This window comes from Leuresthes tenuis, unplaced genomic scaffold (genome assembly GCF_036924035.1).
Source record: "Leuresthes tenuis unplaced genomic scaffold, fLeuTen1.0.hap1 SCAF_15, whole genome shotgun sequence".
Taxonomy (NCBI): Eukaryota; Metazoa; Chordata; class Actinopteri; order Atheriniformes; family Atherinopsidae; genus Leuresthes; species Leuresthes tenuis.
This window is the reverse complement of record NW_027325369.1, coordinates 6,143,742-6,166,914: the sequence shown is the minus strand read 5'-3', so window position 1 is coordinate 6,166,914 and position 23,173 is coordinate 6,143,742. Positions and strand designations below refer to the sequence as shown.

General features: G+C 37.4%; 1 protein-coding gene across 1 annotated transcript in view; it reads left to right on the top strand.

Annotated features, from left to right (window-relative positions):
• Positions 1–21,684, top strand: part of kcnh5b (potassium voltage-gated channel, subfamily H (eag-related), member 5b) — a 158,130-nt gene extending 136,446 nt beyond the window's left edge. Inside the window, exon 13 of the mRNA XM_072364748.1 lies at positions 20,581–21,684. Coding sequence (XP_072220849.1) covers positions 20,581–21,684 — 1,104 coding nt within the window. The remainder of the gene's footprint in view (positions 1–20,580) is intronic.
• Positions 21,685–23,173: the final 1,489 nt, after the last annotated feature.

The following is a 23,173-nucleotide window of genomic DNA, read 5'->3' as shown; positions in this document are numbered from 1 at the left end:
TGCTACTTCTGCTGTTGCCCTGTTCCTAACTTCATGCTGCTGCATTGAAGCCCTTCCACCAGTGGGCAAGTAACAGCAAAAAGTGTGTCAAACCTTCTTAAAAAATGCACGTTATCATATTTTGATTTGATATGTTATTTTATTTGCATCTCACCCCTGGGAGCCCGTTAAAGAACCACTGCATATCCCTAAAATAAAATAACATAAATACCTAATAAATACACGGTTATGATACCAATTATTGACGTTTTCTTACCAACTTCAGAAAAAAATTACAAAAATTGCTATTTGATTAATCTTTCATCATTCAATCATTTTATTAATTTAAAATGTGATTGAATTTAATTTAGTTTGTTTTAGTTTTCATCCAAGTAACTTAAATTAGTTTTACTTTACTACCAGAAAAGTACCTACGAATGTTCAGTTTTTCAGATTTAATATGGAATTAGTTAACTGCTATTTCAATGATTCCGATTTTTCTTTGAAAATTTTTCAAATAAAAGGCTGAATCTAGGGCCTGTAATAGACTTCTGGCCATGATCAAAGTAGCTCTTACTACTTCGTCCACCACTGTTTATGTATCTACATGTTTGTTCTCACTCCCAGCTGAAGATGTTGTGATCAGTAAGCAAATGGCAGATTAGTCAGAGCTTGTCCAGGCTAAATCTATGACTTGCTGTAAGGTTAGCACCAGTTTTTCAAAGATCAAAAAATCTGTCTATTGCTGTAGGGTAATCCCCGATCTTTCAAAGATAAAAATAGAAATGTAGAACATGACCTTGAGCTAACAGGCAGTTTGTCAGAAAAGATGGAATTGCACTGAAGGCTAAATTTCAGCTAGCAAATCAGGATGTCTCCAGGATAAAGAAAATAGTGTCACATTTCTCCCATGATCAGTGTTTCAGATGGGCTCAACCGTGTTTAGATTTTATCATTTTAATAATGCTATCTTTTGTTTACTGTTCATTCAGACATGGTTAATTTTTATGATGATGTTTCTTAAGGCTGCACTCAGACGTGCTTTGTTAATCAACAGCCAAGGTGAATGTATGGATAGAAATTTGGGGATGTAAGGCGTCATATCAACTCTCAAGATTATATTTTGCTTTCTGTTTATTTCCCCATCAGCATGAAAGGAAGCCAGCTCTCTGATTTCAGACCAGTATTGTGTAAGTTTAGAATATTGTGTTTGTATTTTATCCTCCCTTCCCGTATTATCCTAAATACCTTATGCTAAGAGGAGATTTTTCCACTACTGAGTGATATCTTAGACTATTTTAACATTTCTTTAACATCTCTTCCTGAACTGTTGGAACATTATGAGTAAAAGCATCCAATATCAATATGTCATAATCTTAGCTGACACTCCAACCAGCCAACATCACCATAGACCCACGCTGCTTGTTGCGGTGGATATGAAATCAAGGCCAATGTGGGTGTCATATTATTATAATGTGACATGTTTGTTGAAGGTTTGTTTTTATTTGGTTCCAACGGGCCTCAGCTGCAGAGAGTTTTTAAAGATTACTCGTAGGCTTGGAAGACATTAAAAGAAATCCTGGTCTTGTGAAGACAAACCACCAATCATCTCCAAGAAGAACCGTGAAAATGTTTTCTCTCTACCAATATGTTAGTATGCACTTTTCTCACATCTCTCCGCCTCTGAGGGACAAAGATACAGTCTGACGATTTTCCCCAGAAAACAGGCTTTTCGCTTTTATTTTAGTTCTATATCAGAGTGAAGCTTAGTCAGCAACTATTATGTGAAGCACCAAAGGAAGAATAAAGTGAGGAAAGATTCTTCAGATGCAGTCAAAGTGTCATAAACTGAAATAAATTATGACCTGATGAGAAGTACTGTGAAACATTTACAAAAAACATTTATTCTGTGTTTAATTTTAGCTCTTTAACACTTAGAAAATTACAATAATATGGCAATATCATTGCACATGATAGTGAAAACTCCATTGAGCAAATCACTATATAGTATACAACCCTTTTGCAGCTTCACATTGTTCTAAGAATTAAGTGTATTTTCAAGTGAGTGGGATTTTCAATTATTAATAAGCTCAAATGTGTGTGCACAGCAGTGTTTTAAAAGGAGATAAAAAGTGGTGGAGACACACTATGTGCACAGTATGTGCACCGATGCATACAGTATGTATGTATTTATTAATCTTTAAAAGATGGAGCAAAAAAGATCCTGCGTGTGCAGATATGTAAATGTTTGTCACATATATTGTAAGTGTCTTCTTAAAAAGAGGAAATGGTGGGTAAAAATTTGAAGCCTTATTCAAATCACTTTTAGCTACACTGTACATTCACAATAGTCAAGCAACTAAATTCAGTCAATGTACAATTTTGTTTCAAATAAACAAATAAAATAACTACATCCTCTGTATGCCACATGATACAAAGGTAGCTTGTTCTGTGCTGAATTTTGCAATCTAGCAAAAACAATGCAGATTGAAATTTTATGACATGCAAGTTGCTATGGTGGACATAAGAATAACCTGATTCAGTTGAGATCATGAAAAGGCTGACCAAATCCATATTTAGAGGTAGGAGCATATAGGGGACCATTTCTCAAATGCAGGACTTTTACCCAGGAATTGTATCATCCCCCAGTAATTGCGCTACATCTGAGTTGCACAGCAGTAATTTGCTCTTATTCATAAATTCTTAGTTTAGATTTAGTTTTAGATTTTACTTGAATGTACAGGTGCCAAAGAATTTATAAACTCTTGTATAATATTGAAAAAGCATCTTTGACAATCATGCTGGAATTTTCAGCTTTTGGAGACGAGAAACCATCCTGTCAGTTGTGTAAAAACATCCCACATCAAAATGGCATAATCTCTCCAAACAGCATCAGCGCCAGTTTTGCTGAAGATATGAAATCAAGGGCAACATAATGTGACATGTCTGAAGATTTGGTTTGTTTTGGTCCAAAGATTGCTTAGAGCTTTTAAAGATTACTCATAGGCTTGGAGAGGAATAAAAGAAGCCCTGATCTTGTAAAAAAACGAATGGTCAATCACCTTCAAGAGAATTGAAAGTAAAAAAACACTTGATCTGTGTCAACGGTCACTTTCCCTTCACACTGCCACTGACTGTTTTCACCACCAGGCTCCCACTTTTAATCGTGCTAAACTGAAGTATAGCTCAGCTGATCTTGGTCATAATTTTTATTCTTCTTCTTTAGAATTTCTTGTGTGATTTTGGAAATACAACTTTGGTTACAGATACATCTGCCAATCCTATGGAGTTTGGGTGTAAATGAACTGTTCTTTTTATTACACTTTCCTCGGCTAGCTGACCACTCAAAGCGCCACATTACGCTACATTCACTCGCACATCACCTCTTAGTCTATAGACTACAGTGTGTTATACACAGCCATCTGTGGCAATGCAATGTGGGGTTAAGTGTCTTGCCCAAAGACATTTTGACATGTGGGTAAGCTGGGAGTAAAACCACTGTTCTTCCGATTAGCAGGTGACCAGTCTTACACCTGAGCCCCAAAATTTGGCAGCTGTCATCTTCTCCAACATGTCATCTTCTCCGTCAGTCATATTCAGTTTATCTCGTCTGTCTATTTTTCATTGACCAAGTAGCACACTGTTGGTGGTGTAATTTTAGGAGAGTAGAAAATGTTAAGTAGCAGTACAATGGCTCACAGTCAGATTTGTCATTTAGTCTGTTTATTCATATCACTGTTGGCAACATGTTTTGAAAGATTTCGGAAGGTTATTCTAAAGGATTCTAAAGTATTTTGCCATAAAACTCTTTTTGTAAATTTGTAATAAGCCAGCAAGTCTGGCTTTCTCACCCACATCTTGCCATGAATAGTCTTGATCTCTCTTTTCTGGATATCTTTTTAAAAATTCATTACCAAATTATTTCCATCTGTTTTTGGCGGAATTGTCTGAAAAATATTTGTTGTTATGCCCAATATCGTGCCTGCCTTTTCACTCCCCCTTGGAGTGTGGTTGTTTGGAATCACAGTTAAGACGGCCTGTTGTTAAAAGCAGCTCTGGCAGAGCATTAACCAACGCTCAGAATCTGTGCAGGGGATACTTTCCATTTGTTCTTAAGCAGTTATATTCTGAAATCAGGAGTACTGATCCTAAAATATACATTTCTCTCTACTATATATTTTTGAGACCGTTGGCTGTGACTTGCTGCAATGTCACAACATTCGGGGCTAGACTGCTTTGAAAATATTTATTTCATTTGAGTTTGTGTCTCAGTCAGATTAAAAAGGAAAATTTAAGGTGAAACACTACAGTATCTGTTTAAGGGTTTCTGTCTGTGACCGTTAGTCATTATGCATATCTGAGTCTTTTTTGTGCCTACAGGGGAGCATTTCTGTGTGTAAATGTGTGCTCACATGTGCATGCACATTTGCTCTGTGAGTGTTAGCAGGTTCCTTTAAGTTTCTTCGACTGTGGGAAGTCGGCAGGACCACTGGGGCGCAGCGAGAGGAAGTCATTCACACACACAATCTCACTTCTCTCCTTTGTCTGATGAATAATGAATTCCTGGAGTTGGGGGGGAAAAACTAACTCATTTTTATCCCCTTGTGTGTCTCTCTGTCAAGGATGCATTAAAAAAAGACAAGGGAGGATTATCTCTGTAGACTGGTTGCCAGAAATGAGAAAATCTAGTATGTTCTTACACAGAAGAGCCCACATGATGCTGTTCTGTAAGGTTGTTTTGCTCCAGTACTGAAGAACAGTGTGTGTGCTATCATGCAACTGTGAGTATTCTCATACACAGCAGGTAATTAACCATATAGAGTACATTCATGAGACAAATAAAGTGCCTCCTCTTAATTTATTTTAACTACCACCCAGCCCCATTTTATGAAGTGATTATTAGGTAATATGTGAAAATGTGTTTCCTTGCGCATTGATGAAAGTAATTATTTGTAGCCTTACAAATGAAAAGCTTCCCATCCAGTACACACATCACTGGCAGCCCCGGTAACGTGACCGTGTGTGTTTCTGCTTTCATGTGTGTGACTAGTTGTCATTTAGAGTCCCTATGTGCATGTAGCATGCTTATAGTCCGTGCTGGTTGCGACTGTGTTCGTAGAAAGGAGATGACAGGCAAGATTTCCTGGGGATTCTTCCTATTCCCTCAGTCCCTCAGAGCCTGTTTGTGATATACCACTGAGGCATGAAACAGAGAGCCATAAGAAGAGCTGCCTCTACCCAATACTAACCCAGTAGTATATACCCGATATAAAGTAATTTTGTGCGTGCAAAATTGGCAATAGACCTGTCCCTTGTGATGTTAGCATATATTCTGTTTCTTAAAATGATCAGTTGTTACAATATTACTCATCAAAACACATTAAAAACCTTTTGTTAAGATAAAAGGTTTGGAATGATAAATATGTACATAAATACATATAGCCAGTCCCTCCAGGATTTCGTGATTATTTTTGTGATTTTTTTGCAATCAAAATCACTGATTTTGTGGTGCAACTTTAGAAATATTTGGAGGGAATTTTGCAATATTTTTTCCTCATCAAACTTCCAAAAATCTAGATTCCAAAATCTACATATAGAAGAAAAAAGATGAGAAAAAAAGCAGAAAGATTTGACACACAGACATTTTTATTCTTCAAAGAACTTAAATAGCTTGATATCAGCATATACTGACATGTCCTGAACAGTTTTAATTTTTTCAAATGAACATAGAACATTCTGAACACAAATGAAAAATGTATTTGAGAAGCTTATGGTAAATATATGAACTTCTATTAAGTGTTCAAATGAATAAAAAGTCATTGCTGAGGAATGAATAAATCAAACTGACTGAAAACAAACATAGTCAGCATGTTTTTCTAAACAGAAACTGTCCACATTCCTGTCAACATTACAGACTGGCTGAAACTGTCTCACCAGCAACTGTCACCAGAAACTGTCTCACTACTAATTCCCACCTGCAGGTGGGAGTTAGTAGTCAATTAAACCCATTTTTTTTTTTTCATTTTTGCGGAAAATCTGCAGTGAACTCACAATTATGCATTTGCCTGAAAAAATGCTGGGCTCTGTTGAATTTGCGTGAATTTCCACGATCACAGAATTGAGAAAAACTGGAGGGACTGATATACCAGTGTGTATATGTAAACATCTATTCATAATACATATACATATACATATGTATCCTGAGCTGTAGCTCAGGAGGAAGAGCAGTCACCCACCAATCGGAAGGTCGGTGGTTCGACTCTGGCTTCCCTGGGCTACATGTCGAAGCGTCCTTGGGCAAGACACTGAACCCCACGTTGCCCCCCCAGTGTATCATTGGGGGTATGAATGTGTGTATGAATGATTAGAAAAGCACGTAGTTATGAATCTTAAGACATGCTGTATAAATGTGTGTGAGTGGGGTGAATGCGGCAGCTAGACTAGAAAAGCGCTATACAAGTACAAGTCCATTTACCATTACATACAGAATACATATTATGCACACTGTGTTCTGGTCCCATCTGCTACCTCCTTAAACTTTAATTAAAGGCCCAGTTCCTTTCACATCTGTATTTACTTAAATTACTTACACCTAAATACAGTTTAGAGTTCAAATAAGGTTTTACTTTATTAGTCTGAATACTTTCTTTTTTTTTAAGATGACAAGGACACTGTCTTCTTCCTCAAACATGCCCATGTGGCATTTGTTTATGCATGTAAACATTGGCCAATAATTACATTCAAAGAATGCACAACCTCTAGCAGTTGTGTGAGCAGCTGCATGTAAAGGATAAAGATGGCATCCTTATCAGCACAGTGGCATTGTAAAAAGAATATTTTTGACACTGACCATGAATCTTCTCTAACCCAACCCAATTAGTTTTAGTTTGAACTAGAACAAACAACTTATATCACTATTTCTGTTGGAGAACATCTTTTCAAACAATGTGTTTGAAAAGATGTTCCATTTTTTGTAAAAAGTAAAACTTTTAGGCTAATGAGACAATGAGTAAAATCTCTATCTGAGGAAAACACTTAGTACATGATTTATAATGTTTGGGTTTGAAAAATATATACTTAAATCATTTTTGTATTTTTCATATAGTATGACTTATAGAGGGGTTATGCTAACATTGGCTGTAATAACTGCCAGTGTCAGCAATATTAATTTTTGGGTTCACCTGATATTGACTGGAGACCATGCAGTCTCTGAAAATAATGTAGAATGATCTTGTTCCTCCTTCTTCACTCAAACCACTAAATTTCATTTAATCTCTGAGGTCTTGTTTTCTCCCCAGCAGTCTCGTTTACACTGTTGCTATTTTTAGATTTTTATATTATGAGTTCCTTCAATACCAGCCCGAGCGGGGCTGTTACATTCCTCCCTTATTGTTGCTCCCTGTAACTTATTATTTGATTTTCTCATTGCTGCCTGACTGCAGTCAGTAGTCAGAGTGGTCAGGTTTAGAGCCCTTTATTCACTTCAGCTATTGTCATATGAGCCAATGGAATATCAATCCATTATCCTGTCTCCTGCTGTGGGTGTGTGGGCATGTGTGTGCGTGGGTGTCTGTATGAAAGAGAGAGAGAGAGGGAGAGAGAGTGAGCATGACACTGAATGTGTATGGGGAACATTCAGTCTTGAGCTTAATTATATTGATTCGATTTGCTTGACTTTAAGTGGCTATAGGTTTGCCAAGCCACAGCCTCAACAGGGGACAAATTAGTTCCAGTCAATATTTTAACTGTTCAGTAGTGAGCTTTCATCTTCTCCACGTGGCATTTAGAATAATTGCTCTGCTCTTCACTTCCTTCAGTCCTCTCGATTGAGTAAAAGGCCGAACCACTGGTGGTACATATTGGTCTTCATGTTTGATCGCTGTCTTTTTTAGTTCAGAATTGTTTCCCTGAAAGTTGTGATTCTTTCTTGCTGGAGCATTAGAAACTTTGCTGGTACACTACACTCCACATTCCTGTAGTCATCTTTGTTTCCACTGCTATGGTTGTTCTGCTGTTAGCTCTGGTAAACCAGTCATTGCAGGCTGATGTAAATTAGCATTCCTAGTGCCTATGTGGGATTGTCATCACAGACAACGGGATTACACCCACAATGAACTGTGAAATACAGAGATATTTACCTGGTGCTCTTAGAATTGATCAGCAGTGTGCTGATTTGTTTGACAAGGTCTTGGATTCAATGGATGTTTAAATCCCATTGTCCAGTCTTAAATGTTAAAATCATTCCATCACGACAGGTTAAGAGACCTTGTGTTTTGTTTTATTTTTTACTGAAAAAGCTGTTACTTTTGACATTCTACTTTTAGATCCATTGTTACCTGTAGGACCAACAAGAAACAAAGACCCTACAACGTCATCATTAAACAGGAAATGTTGCTTCGCTTTATCTACAGGTTTTAAAAGACTTTTACTTGCTTGTTTTTTTGGTTATATCAGAGCTGTAACTCATGTATCTTACCTTTGCATCTCTTCTGGTTTTCTTCCCTGATCCCGCCTGTCACCCTGCCTGCTAGAAGCCTGTTCATTGATTTTTTTTCTAATTCTATGAACTGCCAATAACTCAACCAGATATATCTGCATTTGGATTGTGTTTCCTGTTATTAGAGCTATTACAAAAGCCACTTACTGCTACTGCTGCAAACCTTTTCGATTATATTATTTTAAAGCTACAACTAATGAGGGATAAAAGCAAAAACGCCTCCACAGCAGTTAGGCCATGTTTTATTACTCTGAGCACTTTGCAGATTTTACTCAGTTTGACAGACTGCTAGCTGGCAGTTGCAGATGTGAGAGTTTGGATGCGTTTCAGTATACTGAGCTGGCTTTGGCTTTATACAGCCATCCTCCTGGTAATTGCAGAAGTTCTTTCTACATCAGAGACTGCAGAGTAAAGTAATTACGCACGTCCCTTTTGAGACAGAATGAAGGCATGTACACACACCTGGCCGTCACTACACATTAATGATGAGACATGCTTTCACAGTGTTAGGTGTTGCAACCTGCACTGTATCATGTCTTGTATTTGATACTTAAGTTAGTATGTACTTCAGTATATGAACATGTAAAACACTGTGTACTGTGTGTACTCCTTGTGTACTGACATCAAATTAAGCACAAAAAAAAACTAAAAATTGTTTTTTTTATATGCATTTTGCAGATATTTAGAACCTGTGGAGGCTCCGACCACAAAAAAGTCTACACCCTTGATTACAGTTTAACATGCATGAACATAAATCACAACAGTTTCATCATCGTTACATTAATTTGATTATACCTTATTGATATTCAATGAAAATATTTGTGTACTATTTACGCACAAACATTTATTTTGATTAAGTAATGTTGTTGACAATAAGCAGACAAGTGTGGAAATATGCAGTCTGAGACAGGATAGGATTTCTACTCTCACATCATCTTTTTTTGCCCAACTGGGTCTAGTAGATATTTTAAAAAAGTTACATTGTCAGCTTCTGAATAAATGGTTGATGCATCTGTGTAAGTTTACAGTTTGCTCTGTTTTTTGCAATGAGAAATATTGTCCCCTTAAACAGGTAAATGGTCAACAGCAGAATATAGCTGGTTTCCATTGGAAGATTGATGCTTTTGTAAAGACACACAAACATCTTTGTAGGTCTTGAAAAATGGCAGTATCTTATGCACTGGCATGAGCACCGGTTGGATATGTCATCACAGTTTCTCTGAAAAGTGATCATATATAATAGTTGCACACTTCCTGTCAATTGAGAAATTGATTTCTCGACTTGTCATTTCAGCAGCATTTAGCAGCATTTAAAAAAAAAAAAAATCCCATTCTAAGTTGAGTTACTCATTTCATGTAATATGTAAATTCACTACTGCTTAATGTTGTCTGACAAATGTGATGAAAAAAAAAGTCAAAAGAGACATGAAAAAAAAAAGTCTACAGGATGATTATAATGAATGTATATTTAGTTGAGTGTTAGTTTAGTTTGAGTAAAATATACATTTGTTGTCTTATTTAACCTATTCTGGTACGTAAGGTTTAAAAAAGAATAATAAATCATTGCCAAACCAATAGCATCCCTGTCTGAAACGCAACAACCTAAAATAATGCATCAGCTTCCCTCAGCTCTGCTGCTGCGGTGTTGCTGTTTCAAATGGATACGACCTGTTACACAAACAACTCACGCACATCTCTAATGGGCTCTTCTGTCATTCCTGTACAGCGCTCTGAAGCTCTCACCACATTTACTCACAGCTGCTTCCTGCCGTACAATTATGGTGATGAATGAGTGAGAGCGCTGTGTGATTTTGGGCAGCTCTGCATGAACAACAGACCATCGGCAATTAAAAAAATAAAATAAAAAGACTGAGACTTCCTCCTTGATAGTGCAGTGCCAATGATGGAGGGGAGTGGTAATAAAAAAAAAAGTGGTCAGAGAGGGAGAAAGCCTTCATGCATACATGGTCCACAATGCTTTGCACCAAATTACTCATTTGTTATTGAGTTTGATTGATAAGGAGTCAGAAATCATCTTCCTGTAGTACTTATGATGATATACACCATAAAGTACATTGATTATTTCATTAACCCCTATGACATTTTTTTTCTTTTTTTTTAGGCTAATATTTACTGTACTTCCAGTGGAGAAATACACAAATCTCAGAATATGAGGAGGAGTATAGTTTCTCAATTGAAAACCCAAAACCTTCTTAAAAATGTTTTGTGATTGATCCAAAGTTGAGAATTTTCATTTTATAGACTGTTCTATAGCTTCTTAATCTTGCTCCTGAACAATCAGACTCAATATCCAACAATTTACTGGCCGCTCTCTCAAGACTTTTGTTGTTTCCTGTGGGAGTATGCATTGCCAACAACACTTTTACCGACACCCTACCCATACCCATACCATGAAGCCGTATAAAGAGCAAGATAAGTTTTGTTTGTTTACTAAATTGTATATAAGTAAAAACATCAATAAACAAAGTGTAAAAGTAAGTACAAGGTAACTGGAAATAAAAAAAACACCTAACATTATATTACTTTCATAAATGCACATTAACACAACAAAACAACTGCCAATCGAGAAGGTAATATATAACATATATAATTATAAAACAAATATAACAACCAACTGTTGTCATTGATGGCTAACTGCCTTCCAAAATCATGATCAGATGCCACTATTGGAGGTTTAACTACTTTAGTCAACTATCTGTTTTCCATTTCAATTACTGCTTTAAGCCAATGTTGTTACGTCCAGTTAAACAGACAGAGAAACATAACAGTAACATTCAATATTTTCATATAGCTCTGAACAGAAGAGAGAATAATTCCCTAAAATACTGAGCTATTTTTTAAACTATAATTTCTATAATCATAATTATCAGCCCAGTCTCACCAGAAAATAGGTAACGCATACATTTGTCCTCTTGTCCAAAATGTAGTTGTGAATACTGAGCCTGCCACATGCTGTTGCTTTCTGTAGGTCAGCATTCACGTGACATGATGGGAATCTCAAGGCAAAATATGAAATGAGCGACAACCATGTAGGTTTTTTGTAAATGTCTCATATTTTATTTTTGTCATGTAGACATAACCATTTACATTTATCCTAAACCTAACAAACATAAGTGTGCAATAGAAAAGTAAATAATTGTGAGCTGGGAAACAACAGCCCAATGACTCTTGAAAATAGTGTGTAGGATTAGTCTCAAACCTTCAGTCTCTTACACAGTGTGTCTGAAAGGTCTGCTGATTAACACCTTCCACTTTCCCATCCAACCTTTTTCCTTGTAAGCATCTGTAGCGACAATGAGCACTACAGTAGCAAGACATGGAAAGTGGACAATGTCATGTAAGAAAAGGAGATGTAGGATGTTGATGTGCTGATGAATCAGTACTTCAGCTGCATGTGTGATTGGGCTGTAATCACACTGCAGTGTGGTTGCTCAGGTGTTGCAGAGGGCTGTCCACTAATCACAGAGTTGGATCCACAACCCATCCACATACCTGCACCCAGGGCTCTGGGATCTGTGTGCATACGAACAGGTGAATGAGAAACATACAGCACTATGCAAAACCTTTGAAACATGAAAAGCCAATGTGTAAGTGGAAGAAATTGGCATAGTAGCATTTAACAGAATCCATATATGATGTTTTGCAATATTAACAATTGTTTTTTTTCCTCTCTCTTTTTATCTTACTTGCATAATTTAATGTACAGTATGTCTAAGTTGTACATTTTTCACTCCCTGGGCTAAGCCTTTCTTTTCATCATCTTCCTAACGTTCCATATGTCTCCTCATTTGTCATGTTGTTCTTCTATTTATGTTTTATTTCTTGTAATGTTTTTCCTCCAACCTCAGGCCAGTTATTATGATAGCTTATATTGGTTTCCCCTCTTGCTGTGCTGGTGTAATTCATCTTCTTCTTTTATTTCTATTTTTCATTCCCTCTTTAATATTTTCTTTTTCACATATTCTCTTCTTTTATAGTTATGTCCCTTCTTTCATCTCTACTTATTCAAATTTAGCATAGTATAGACTTCCCTGTGAGTGCATGTGTGTTTATCCTTATTTGAAATTCAAATTTGCTTTATCATCATGGTTTCAATGTCAATCTCCAGCAAAAAATTTAGATTAAAAAAAATATAAAAAGTGATGATTTCACTGCATAGTATATTCTGTACATATACAGTACAAGCTTTAAATTTAGGATCATACGTCAACTTTCTGTATGTCGATTTGATGTTATCTGAATTCTCTCTTTTATGCATTTTCCCTCCTAAGTGTTTCTCTGTCTGGATTGACAAAGTGCAAAGTTTTCCATTTCATTCCTTCATTTTCAGCCAGAATATCATGACTTGAGTAAAATGAAGACATTACTCAGCCTAACCAACATCTCTCAGTGAAACCTAAAATAAAACCTGGAAGGAAATTCTGCTCTGCTCGTGAATATTTAAACACTCCTATACACATTTGGACAGCTTGTAAACAACGTTACATTTTTGCTGACTCTCGGTGCATTCTGTCTGCGTTTTTTTGGTGCTGAAATACAGTTTATATTTATAGTCAAACGTTAAAGTCAAAAATAAATTTGCAGTATCACCACTGTCTGAAGCTGAAAAATCAGAAAACTGAATGATGCCATTTGTATTTATTGTTTTGGATCAATGGATTCAGTCACCCTTCCTTTCACAAACAGTACTTGATTGGACACTGATAGAATGAAGTGTAAGGCCCCACATGCTGTAAAATTGATTACCAAAGAAGAAAATTAGCCATATTGATTTAATAAAATTAATCTAATTCTCTTTTCTAGAAATCATTTAGAGCTTATTTCAAGTGTGTCACTGCACAGTAACACACTTAATACATTTAATTTGTATCACTGTTGTCATCTGATAATCACTGGGTGTTAAATGTTGCAAACAACACAAGTCAACAGCAACACCATAGAATTAAGCTGAGTTATATGATACAATTGTTAAATAACAAACAACTAAAATGGCTTGTTTATCTGTAACTCCACTGTATACATTGCTGTTGCTATGCCTGCAAACACAAGCACCCAGTCTTTATATCATTTCAATGTCTGCAGTCTGTAGATGATAAACCAAATTTTACAGTTCATTGGGCACATAATGTACCACACAAACAACTTTTGTTTCAGTATTGTAGACCCAAACTGCCAGCAAATCAGACACACACATGCACACACGCAAAAGCCTATCTAAAACACCACTCAAAAGCACATTAAAATTAAGCAATATTATATAATAGTTTAATATAATATGATGTGCTACGCTAATACACAAATAACACTACAAACATGCAAACATCCGTATTATAATTCTCTTGTCAAGTCAAATTAATGTGGTTTAGAAAAGGGGGCAACTGTCAAGCCTGGCAACGCAGCAGCTTTAGGCATTGTTTACAACTTGGCCACTGTCACGTAGGGTGGGTGTTGTGGTGCGTGGCGGATTGAATTTAGACCCGGATGCAGATACAAAAAAAAAAAAAAAAACTTGATTTATTTCAAAAGTAAAACAACACAAAGTGTGGTTGGGCCGAAATACAAAAATCTAACTATGACTGAAAAAAACTTGACTTGATCTAAACAAACCTGACTTGACCTGAAATGCTGTGGCTTCATCAGTGACGGTGAGGATCTGGCAGTGAACATGAGAAAACCAGGAGACTAAATACTGAGGGGAGGTGATTGGTAAGTGAGTGCAGCTGAGACAAAACACAGGTGATGTGGGTGAAGCTGATGACCAGGGCAAGAGTGACTGAGGGAAAAAAACATGGCAAAACTAAAAACTAAACAGAAATCTAAAACATGATAAACTTATAGACATGACAACCACAGTGCATGCCTGCAGGTCACTAGAGTGACGTGCACAGGGCACAAAGCTAACATTTAATAACATGTAAGCTAACATTCACATGATGACATTTTACATTTAGATGAAAAGCCATACACACACATTAGCATTTGTCTGAAGTCACCAGACACAATATAATGCTGAAACTCTGAAAGTGAGAAACTTAAGTGTAATAAACTAGTTAGATAGCTACTTACATTCATCTACAACTACTTGCAAAACAACACTGTGGCGCAAATTTTTTTTCATGCACGCGCCAACTTGGACGTGAGCTAGTGACAAGCAGACAGACAATAAAATGGTATAGTCCGCTTCAGGGGTGTCGGACATTTTACTACAAGCATCTTCTTGGCATGAATATGGAATTTACTGTGTATTGTAATATTTATGATTTTATGTTCACCCCCCCAAAAATCTGTTATTTGTACTTCTTTTAGGGGGGATGATTCGCACTATGAGTATGATGACTCATTTTTCATATCAGATCTAGACTTTGGAGACTTATTAGAAAGTATGGGGGCTAAGGATGGTGTAACTCCACTCATTCTCTACCACTTAGTTTTTAATTTGTTTTAAAATTTTGTTTTATGTGGACGTGGAACGTGGACTTCGTCTGGGTAGTTTAAAACACTGTATTGGCATTTCATTGGAGCATGGTGGAGTCATTCCAAATGAGCTGTGATCAGTCTGTTGTGTAAAAAACAAAACAAAACAGAAGTTTTCAAAGACACATGAAGTTTAAAGGGAAAAAAATAAACACAAAGGAAGCTAAATTACCAAAAAAAAAAAGCCATCCAATAGATAGAAACCAATATTTCATCTACTTTTGAAACCTATTTTTGTGAAATCTCAGGTAAGACTTCAAACGGACACCTCTACTTTTACATTTATCTCTGTAACCACTAATTTGACCACAATTCAACTGAGTGCATCACTAGAAGCAACTTGTCTATCTTGCCTTTTTTTCCGAGGACTTCTCACTTCTTGATGAGGGGGATCTATTCAGAAGCATAATTCCTGGTTACGTAATCCACGGGTCATGGTGGACAGCCACTTCCAACTGAATGAAAATCTGTTGTTGAGTGCTGGCTGTCAAGAAGACATAAGGCCTGAATAATTGGTTCAGCAGAAATTAGGCTAAGTGGTGAAAAATTAGTCAGGCCTCTCAGCCTGGTTCAATGTGGTCAAAGCAGTCATTCTAATATGAATTATGCCTTTAGCATGCAAAACACTGCCAACAAGTACTGAGCATCTTTCTTTAATCATTATAAATTTCCAAATGGCAGGCAACATTTTTATAATCTGTACTTATTTTATAAGAACTCAATTTTTTTCAAAACCAAACCACATGGTGATTTGGTTTCTCTTCTTCTTCGAGTGGCATGACAGATTGCACCACCAACTACTGTACCAAATAAACGATCTCACGTAATCAAACAATTAACTAACACCTCCTGCCTCGGTGTCACAAACCAAATGTCTCCTGTTTTTCTCATAGAAAACTGAGTTTTTCGAAAAGCTCATTGTCAATGACCTCAAACGTGACACATAAATAAAAAGCTACATGTGGACAGAGCCTTACATGTAATTCTAACATATGATAGGCTTCCTTTACATAATGCTATGTTAAGAGGCCATGTTCATTTAACATATTCTGTGAGGCTACAGTGGCTAGCATTTATCGACCCACTTTGGTGTTTTCCTATTTTTGGCATAACAACCTGTAAATAAAATGATGTTTTGGGGATTCTAAGTGAAGGAATCGACAAAAAAAAAAAGTTACAATATTGTTAAAAAAAAATTTGAGAATATAATACAAGAATAAAATAAAGAAAAAAAGAAGTGGTGTATGTATTTATATTCAGTCCCTTTGCCATGAACCCCATTAATAAGAAATTACAAGAAATTAAGAAGTAAAAATGACTTAAAAGTCACCTGATTAGTTAAATGATGTCCACCATATGCCATATTAGCTCAGTATACACTACAGGCCAAAAATGTGGAAGGAAAATCAAATTTGTACAACAAAAGATTACAGTTTCATGGGTATTCTTTGAAACAAAATAAACATGATGATTGTTAAAGAGTCACTGATCCGAATACTTTTTTTCACTATAATTATCAGGGTTTTTGGGTTTTTCTTGCTTAGACTTTACTTTCTTCAAAGTAACCTCCTCTGGCTTTAACAAGCATGGTATATATGAGGCATTTGTTCCACAAGTGTTTTTAAGGTATGGACCAGGAATTGCATTCCAAGCTTTCCTAAGTTTATCAACGAGAGACTGCTGATTTGTGGGACACACTTTTCTGATTGATCGATCCAATTCATCCCACAAAAGCTCAGGTAGAGAAAGGTCTGGTGACTCAGGGGCCAAACACCTCCCTCTTCTTTTTTTATCTAGGTAACCCTGACAGAGCTTGGAAGAATGCTCAGTGTCATTATCTTGCTGCAAAACAAACTTTCGACCCACAAGTCTCGATGGAACTGCATAATGCTGGAGAATGGAGTGGTACTGTTCCTTCTTCATAACACCCTTTTCCTCAAACAAATCTCATACCCAATGATGAAAAAAAACAACATATTTTTCTTGTTCTATGGACTAAGTAGTGGGTTTTTTTCGCAGATACACAAAACGTCAGACCAGCCTTTCTCAAACGTCATTTCACAGTTGTCACGGATATGGTTTTTGACCTCGTCATGTTGACTTCCTCCCTTATTTGTGGTGCTGTTTTTTTGCTCATCTCTCTTACTCGTGACAATATTTTTACCCTCTGCTTTTGTAGTCACCCTCTTTCTTCCAGACCTTTTCCTATCACAATAGCTTCCAGTTTCTTCTCGTCTCTTCGGGGTATAGTTCTCCTTTATTGGACATCAGGCGTTTTACAATTTCTCTCTCAGTGTATCCTTCTTTTGTCAATGCGCAAATCCATTCTCTTGTTTTTTTTCACTCAGCTGTTTCTTTCTAGCCATTCCTGTGGTAGTTTGTTAGAGATATGAAAACTGCTGAGATTTTGAGGGATTTTATATGCAAATTCTCAAAAGCCAAAGAGCTAAAGTGAATAATGCAAACTGTGTTTGTTTTTTTACTTTTCACTGAAGTTGTGACTCTTGCAAATTTTCTGAATCCTACAACTAAGCCCTTCTTTTCTTTTGTCAACATTTATTCAGCAATGGTCTGGTAACACCAATATGTACCTGAAGGTAAATTGAGGAAAGTGGTGCATTTCAACGAAAACAAAGTCTGACCATGCAGTCAGTACATTACAAAATTCTTACAACTCAGAAACTGATTTTTAAGAAACGCGTTGTGAACAGAAACTTGCTCCTAAATGTTTTCTCTGTATTGGCCTTGTTTCTAAACGTTTGGCCTGTAGAGTTGCAGAGTCTGCAACACCACTAATAAAGAGGCACCATCCAAATTCCTAGAGGCTAGACATACATTCTCATAGAGACATACACAATAAGATTTGTATCTCTAATTGTTGCAAAATGTATGCATGCATCAAGTTTTTATTATTATTATTATTGTTTTTTTCTTTTTTTCTAACATGAAATCATTTGTCATTTTTGCCATAGTGGTTTCGAAAACAGTGTAGAATATAGTCCTTGGTATCTGTATCAAGTTTGAGATTCCAGGATCATGGCAAAACTAGTCAGAGATAAGGTGGACTTAGAGGAATGGATCCAGGAATGAATCCAGGGAAGTCAGCAAGGATCAGTACAATTGAACAGGCAGTGTGATGTTTATTTCTTGTTGAGACAGGTTTATATGAAGAATAAATCTACTGAATCATACTCTTGGCTAATTTTCCAGTGAACAGGATAAAGTCAAGTTTATTCTATGGCGTTAAGGTGAACTGTTCAGCGAAACTATCAAACTACAAGCAAATGAGTAAAAAATGTGTTTTCTGAGTTTTTGTTATGAACCACCCAGTCAAACATGGATTATTATACAACTGCAAAGAGTATGAAATTATCTTACAGGAGTATAGGATTAACAGTCTAATTCAATAATATTTTATTTATATAGCGCCAAATAACAACAAATGTCATCTCAAGGCATTTCAAAAACTACAATCCAGTTCAACCCAATTGAAATCCAATTAATTTTGATTCAATCATAATCCAATCAAATCCAATTAATTCAATTCCAAATTAGTCAAATTCATACATACGCAGCCAATTGAAAGAAAGTAGCCTAGGTAAGGAAGCCAAAAGACTGCACGGAAACTTTACTTCTGTCCAATCCCCCGTCCTGAGCATGCACGAGGCGACTGTGGACAGAAAAAAACTCCCTTTTAACAGGAAGAAACCTCTGGCAGAACCAGATTCAGGATACGTGGCCATCAGCTGGGGTTTGAACAGTGTTCTCTGAGACAAAGGGGATATGTCCACTGGGATAACACAGACAGATCCTGGACCAACTCAAATGTACTGAACTAACCAGGCGAACTGAGCTGTGTGCATTTGAACCAAACCAACTACAGTTATGACACTGTCCATGGAATTTGTCAAGTCACATTTGCTGCTGTGGCCTGAGTTACTGACATTGGTAAACTAAGAAATGAATCCTCATTTGCCTTTAACTGACAAGTTAAAGATACTTAAACTGTCAGGTTTGAAATGGTCACTGTAGATGTTGGTGGTAGTTTCCAGTTCTCCATGAATGTGGATTTGCACAAAACAACACTGAGTGACCACTAATGGTTGTTACTGATATTACTATGGTTGTCTGAGTACCTGCGTAACCCGCTGACCTCTGTAATGTTTCTTCTTGACTAAATTAATTCATCTTGCGTTGCTTTAGTGATCGCATGCACATGCAGTGTCCAGACAAAAGCAGTAGGAGGTTGTTGTTTTTGTAAAGTTTCTTCAGTCTGATAGATGGAAATTTAAATTTACTGGATACATTGTATTTTCTCAGCGCAGAAATTGTTACTGTCGGTTTGAATTGCAGAGCTCTTGAGCTCTTGAGCAAAATAGAGAATTACTGAGAGTATGTGTTTGAGAATATTAAAAATAAGATATCAGGTGCCCACAGGGTCCATGTGTGTGCAGTCCTCATCTCCTCTCGGAGGTTTTGTCATGTGCATGTCACCTTATTTTAACAGCAGAATGATGAGCTGTGTGCTGGCAGCTTCTGTCCTCATTACCTACGACAGAAACAGAATCATCACAAACCTAATAAAATATAATATGACTCAGCTGACACTTGGCTCTTGTGTAGTTGACACATAAGTGACATGAAACCTAGTAAGCTGTGTAACCTGTGATGGCGGCCAACTGAACATGTAAAATGTATGAACAGACAGAAACACTAGTGATATATTTTACGTTTCAACTCCTTGCAGACCTTAAACAGATTGATATCATGTTAATAAGGAGGAAGTGTCATTGCTTTAGTGGAAAGGACCGATTGTGTGTTATCGTTTCTCCACTTCAGTCATAACATATCCATGTAAGAATTTGTACAAAGAGAAAAAGAGTTATTAGTTTCAGAGACAAGTAGAAATAAAATAACAAAGCGTAAATCTTTCAGATTATGCCTTCAGGTACATAGCGATGGAGACTGGAAATGATTGATAGAATGTCCTCTTCCCTCTCTTATCTTCTCTATTAGATTAGAGTAGACTGCAGTGTTTGCCAAGTCACCTCTCAGCAGCAGGTAGGATGAGCAGGAAGTACAGGTGGATGAAAGGAGAAAGTTTTAGAGGTGGACAGCTAGCAAGGTAATTCCCATCACCTCCTCCAGTAATTTAAAGCTTACCATCCAGAGAATATTATATTTTTACTTAGAATAACACTGAAATACAACGTTGGATGGCTGGCTGGCTGGCAGGGATTTCTGTGATTCTCAATGTAATTATTGTGTAAGGAGAGCCAGGAGAGAGCCTGGCGCCAGACTTAGCTGAATAATACAGGGGGAGGTGTAGGAGCATTGATGAATTATTGATGGATTTTCTGAAATCAATAAAAATTTGACAGTATGAGTATTCATATGAGTGTTCTCAAGTAAAAATGTTCAAGACAGTTTGACAGATTTTCACGAAAATAATTTTGTCCTTATTGTTCTTAAGAAATAAGTTAAATTTAAATGATTAATGTGATGCAACTCGGGACAAACATTGGAGTGAATGATTAGTCATAGTATTTTCATGAAATGATAGTTGTTCTGATGACCACCATACTGTTATTTTTTTTTTTAATTTTCAGATAATTTTCCGTAAAATCAGTGAAGTGAAGAAGGAGGAAGAAGAGAGGCAGCGAGCAAAGAATGAGGTGCAGCTCACCATCCCACAGGACCATCCTGTCCGCAAGCTTTTCCAGAAGTTCAAGCAGCAAAAGGAGCTCCGCAACCAGGGAGCTGCAGCTACTTCCCAGCTGGACCTGGAAAAGAACCAGTTGCAGGTGGAGCAGCAGCAGCAGCACCAACATCTACACCCCCACACCTTGCAGCTGGATCACTCCAGTCTGCAGCACTCCTTGCCACTCAGCCTACAGCGCCCGCACACCTCTATGCAGAACGGGGCCCCGCCCAGCAGTAGTGTCTTGACCGTGTCTCAAATCACACCCATGCAGGGTTCACTGGCCTACAACCATCAAAGTGAAGCAACTGCCAAGCAGAATAACTGTGACATAATGGAGCTACAGCCCAGTTCTGCAGCAGGGGGAGGTGAGCAGCCCGTCAGGCTCAAAGTCAGCACCAGCCCTGTGCTTGGTAAGCCGGCTGCCAAGGCCAGTGGATGGATGCGCCTGAAAAACAACATGGTTCCAATAGAGGCCAGGAAGGAGGGCCTAAACAACAATGTCAAGGCTGTTTCCGTGGAGATGCTCTCTCAGGACAGTAAAAGTCATGAAGCAGGAAGGAGTGTGGATATAAGAGAGGGTGGTGTTTCTGGTAACAACCCCCTTCGCAAGACTGACTCCTGCGACAGTGGCATCACTAAGAGTGAGTTGAGGATCGACCGAGCAGGAGAGGCACGGACCCCTGCAGCAGTCACTCCCCTCCTCCACAGCCCTCTGCCCGGAGGGGCAGGGTCCCCTCACCCGTTCTGTCCCATACCAGAGCAGGCTCTACAAGCCGCACTACATGAGACCCGGCTGGAGCTCCGGGGAGACATCAAGACTCTGGGAGGCCGTCTGGGTGCTTTAGAAGGTCAGGTAGCTGAAATTATCAAACTGCTGTCAGACAAGAGGCGGCCATCAGTGGGGGCGCCGTCTGCCTCCAACACACCCAAAACCAAAATACAATGTCAGGATATTTTCACCGTTTCCAGGCCTGTTTCTCCAGACTCGGAGAAGGATGACGGTCTTTGAAAAGGGCAGTACCAGTGGTGTAGAGGAGTGTACTGGAATCACAGATCAGGTGGCACAACTTTGAACTATGATCAGTTTAAAGTTATTCTTATATTTCAGCATCCAGTGGTATTGGATTTACGCCACTGGTCTCAAAATGGCCTATATAACATTTGCACACAGATTTTTTCAGATCATGTTAGAGTAAAGACTTCTCAGTGATCTGGAACCTGTTTTTTTTTCTTATAAATTGTACATACCTCTCTATGCATGTCCAGCTGGATTCTGGCCTGCCAAAGAAACAACAACTGAACTTACTAGTTGCCTGTATATTATGCAGTCTGCTGCATGCAAAACAAATTTAAAGAGACATTTTATGGAGCTACACTGATATGAATATTTTTCATTGATAATTTAATATGTGGACATTCAGGGTTTGCTTACTGGTAGCACTGTAGACATTGAATAGCAAAAAGGCTTTACCGGCAAAGGGATTGTGCATGGATTATTTATAAACAGAGTAGTTGAAAGCGACAGAGGTTTTACTTTTTTTTTCTTTTAATTATTATCATTATTTCCTTCCTTTTCATTAATTTACTTTTTGACTTTTGCCTATGACCTCGTCCTCTATAAACTCAGATTGCCAGATCTGATGAAGCCCTTAGGAAATATTCTGCTGTGTTTTTTTCAATTATCAATAATTTATTTAGTGCTTAGAATATTTTCCATTTAGTCCCTCTGGGTACAGTTTGATGTCTAATAAACCCTGAGGTTATTGTTTTGTCAGAATCCCCCTTGTGTCTATGCATCCCATTTTACACGACTAATATACAATTGAACATGGTATAATATTCTTATAATAGTCACCATTGGTTAATGAACGTTAGAAAGTTCACTTGTTTTTGTCCGACTCCTCTGCATGATTCAAGAATGGCAGAATGCACCTTTGGTAAAATAGATGACAAATAATCTTTGAGGAGATGACACACAGTTAAAATCACATAAGAGTCCATTCAGCACAGGGACATGTGATCCCACAGTCCCAAAACCACACAGGGCAGGTTTGTCCACTCTGAATTATATTAACAACAGCAGCTTCGCCAAAAAAGAGTTATGAAAAATAGAATAGTGTCCTTTTTTTATTATATCAATTTTCTAAATCTGCATGGAGAGAAGTCCTGTGCTTCTCAGGTCTTACATATCCTTTGTGCAAGAACAGACAAAAAACTCACACACTCTCGATGCAGGTGCAAGCACAGTGTGACGGTATCTCTTGATGTGAACCCTAAAGGCTCAGGGAAGGCAGATCAGTGGGTTTTTTCAGAATTTATGGTTTGTATGTGTGTTGTGTAATTCACACGCTGTCCTTTCTCTCTCCAGTATTCCCCCTATGACACACACAAAAGATCATATTCCATAAAAAGAATTAGACCAACAACAATGTACAGTACAGTAGCCATTATAAAGACTTAATTTAGTAATGAATGACTAGATCTATGTTACTCATGTT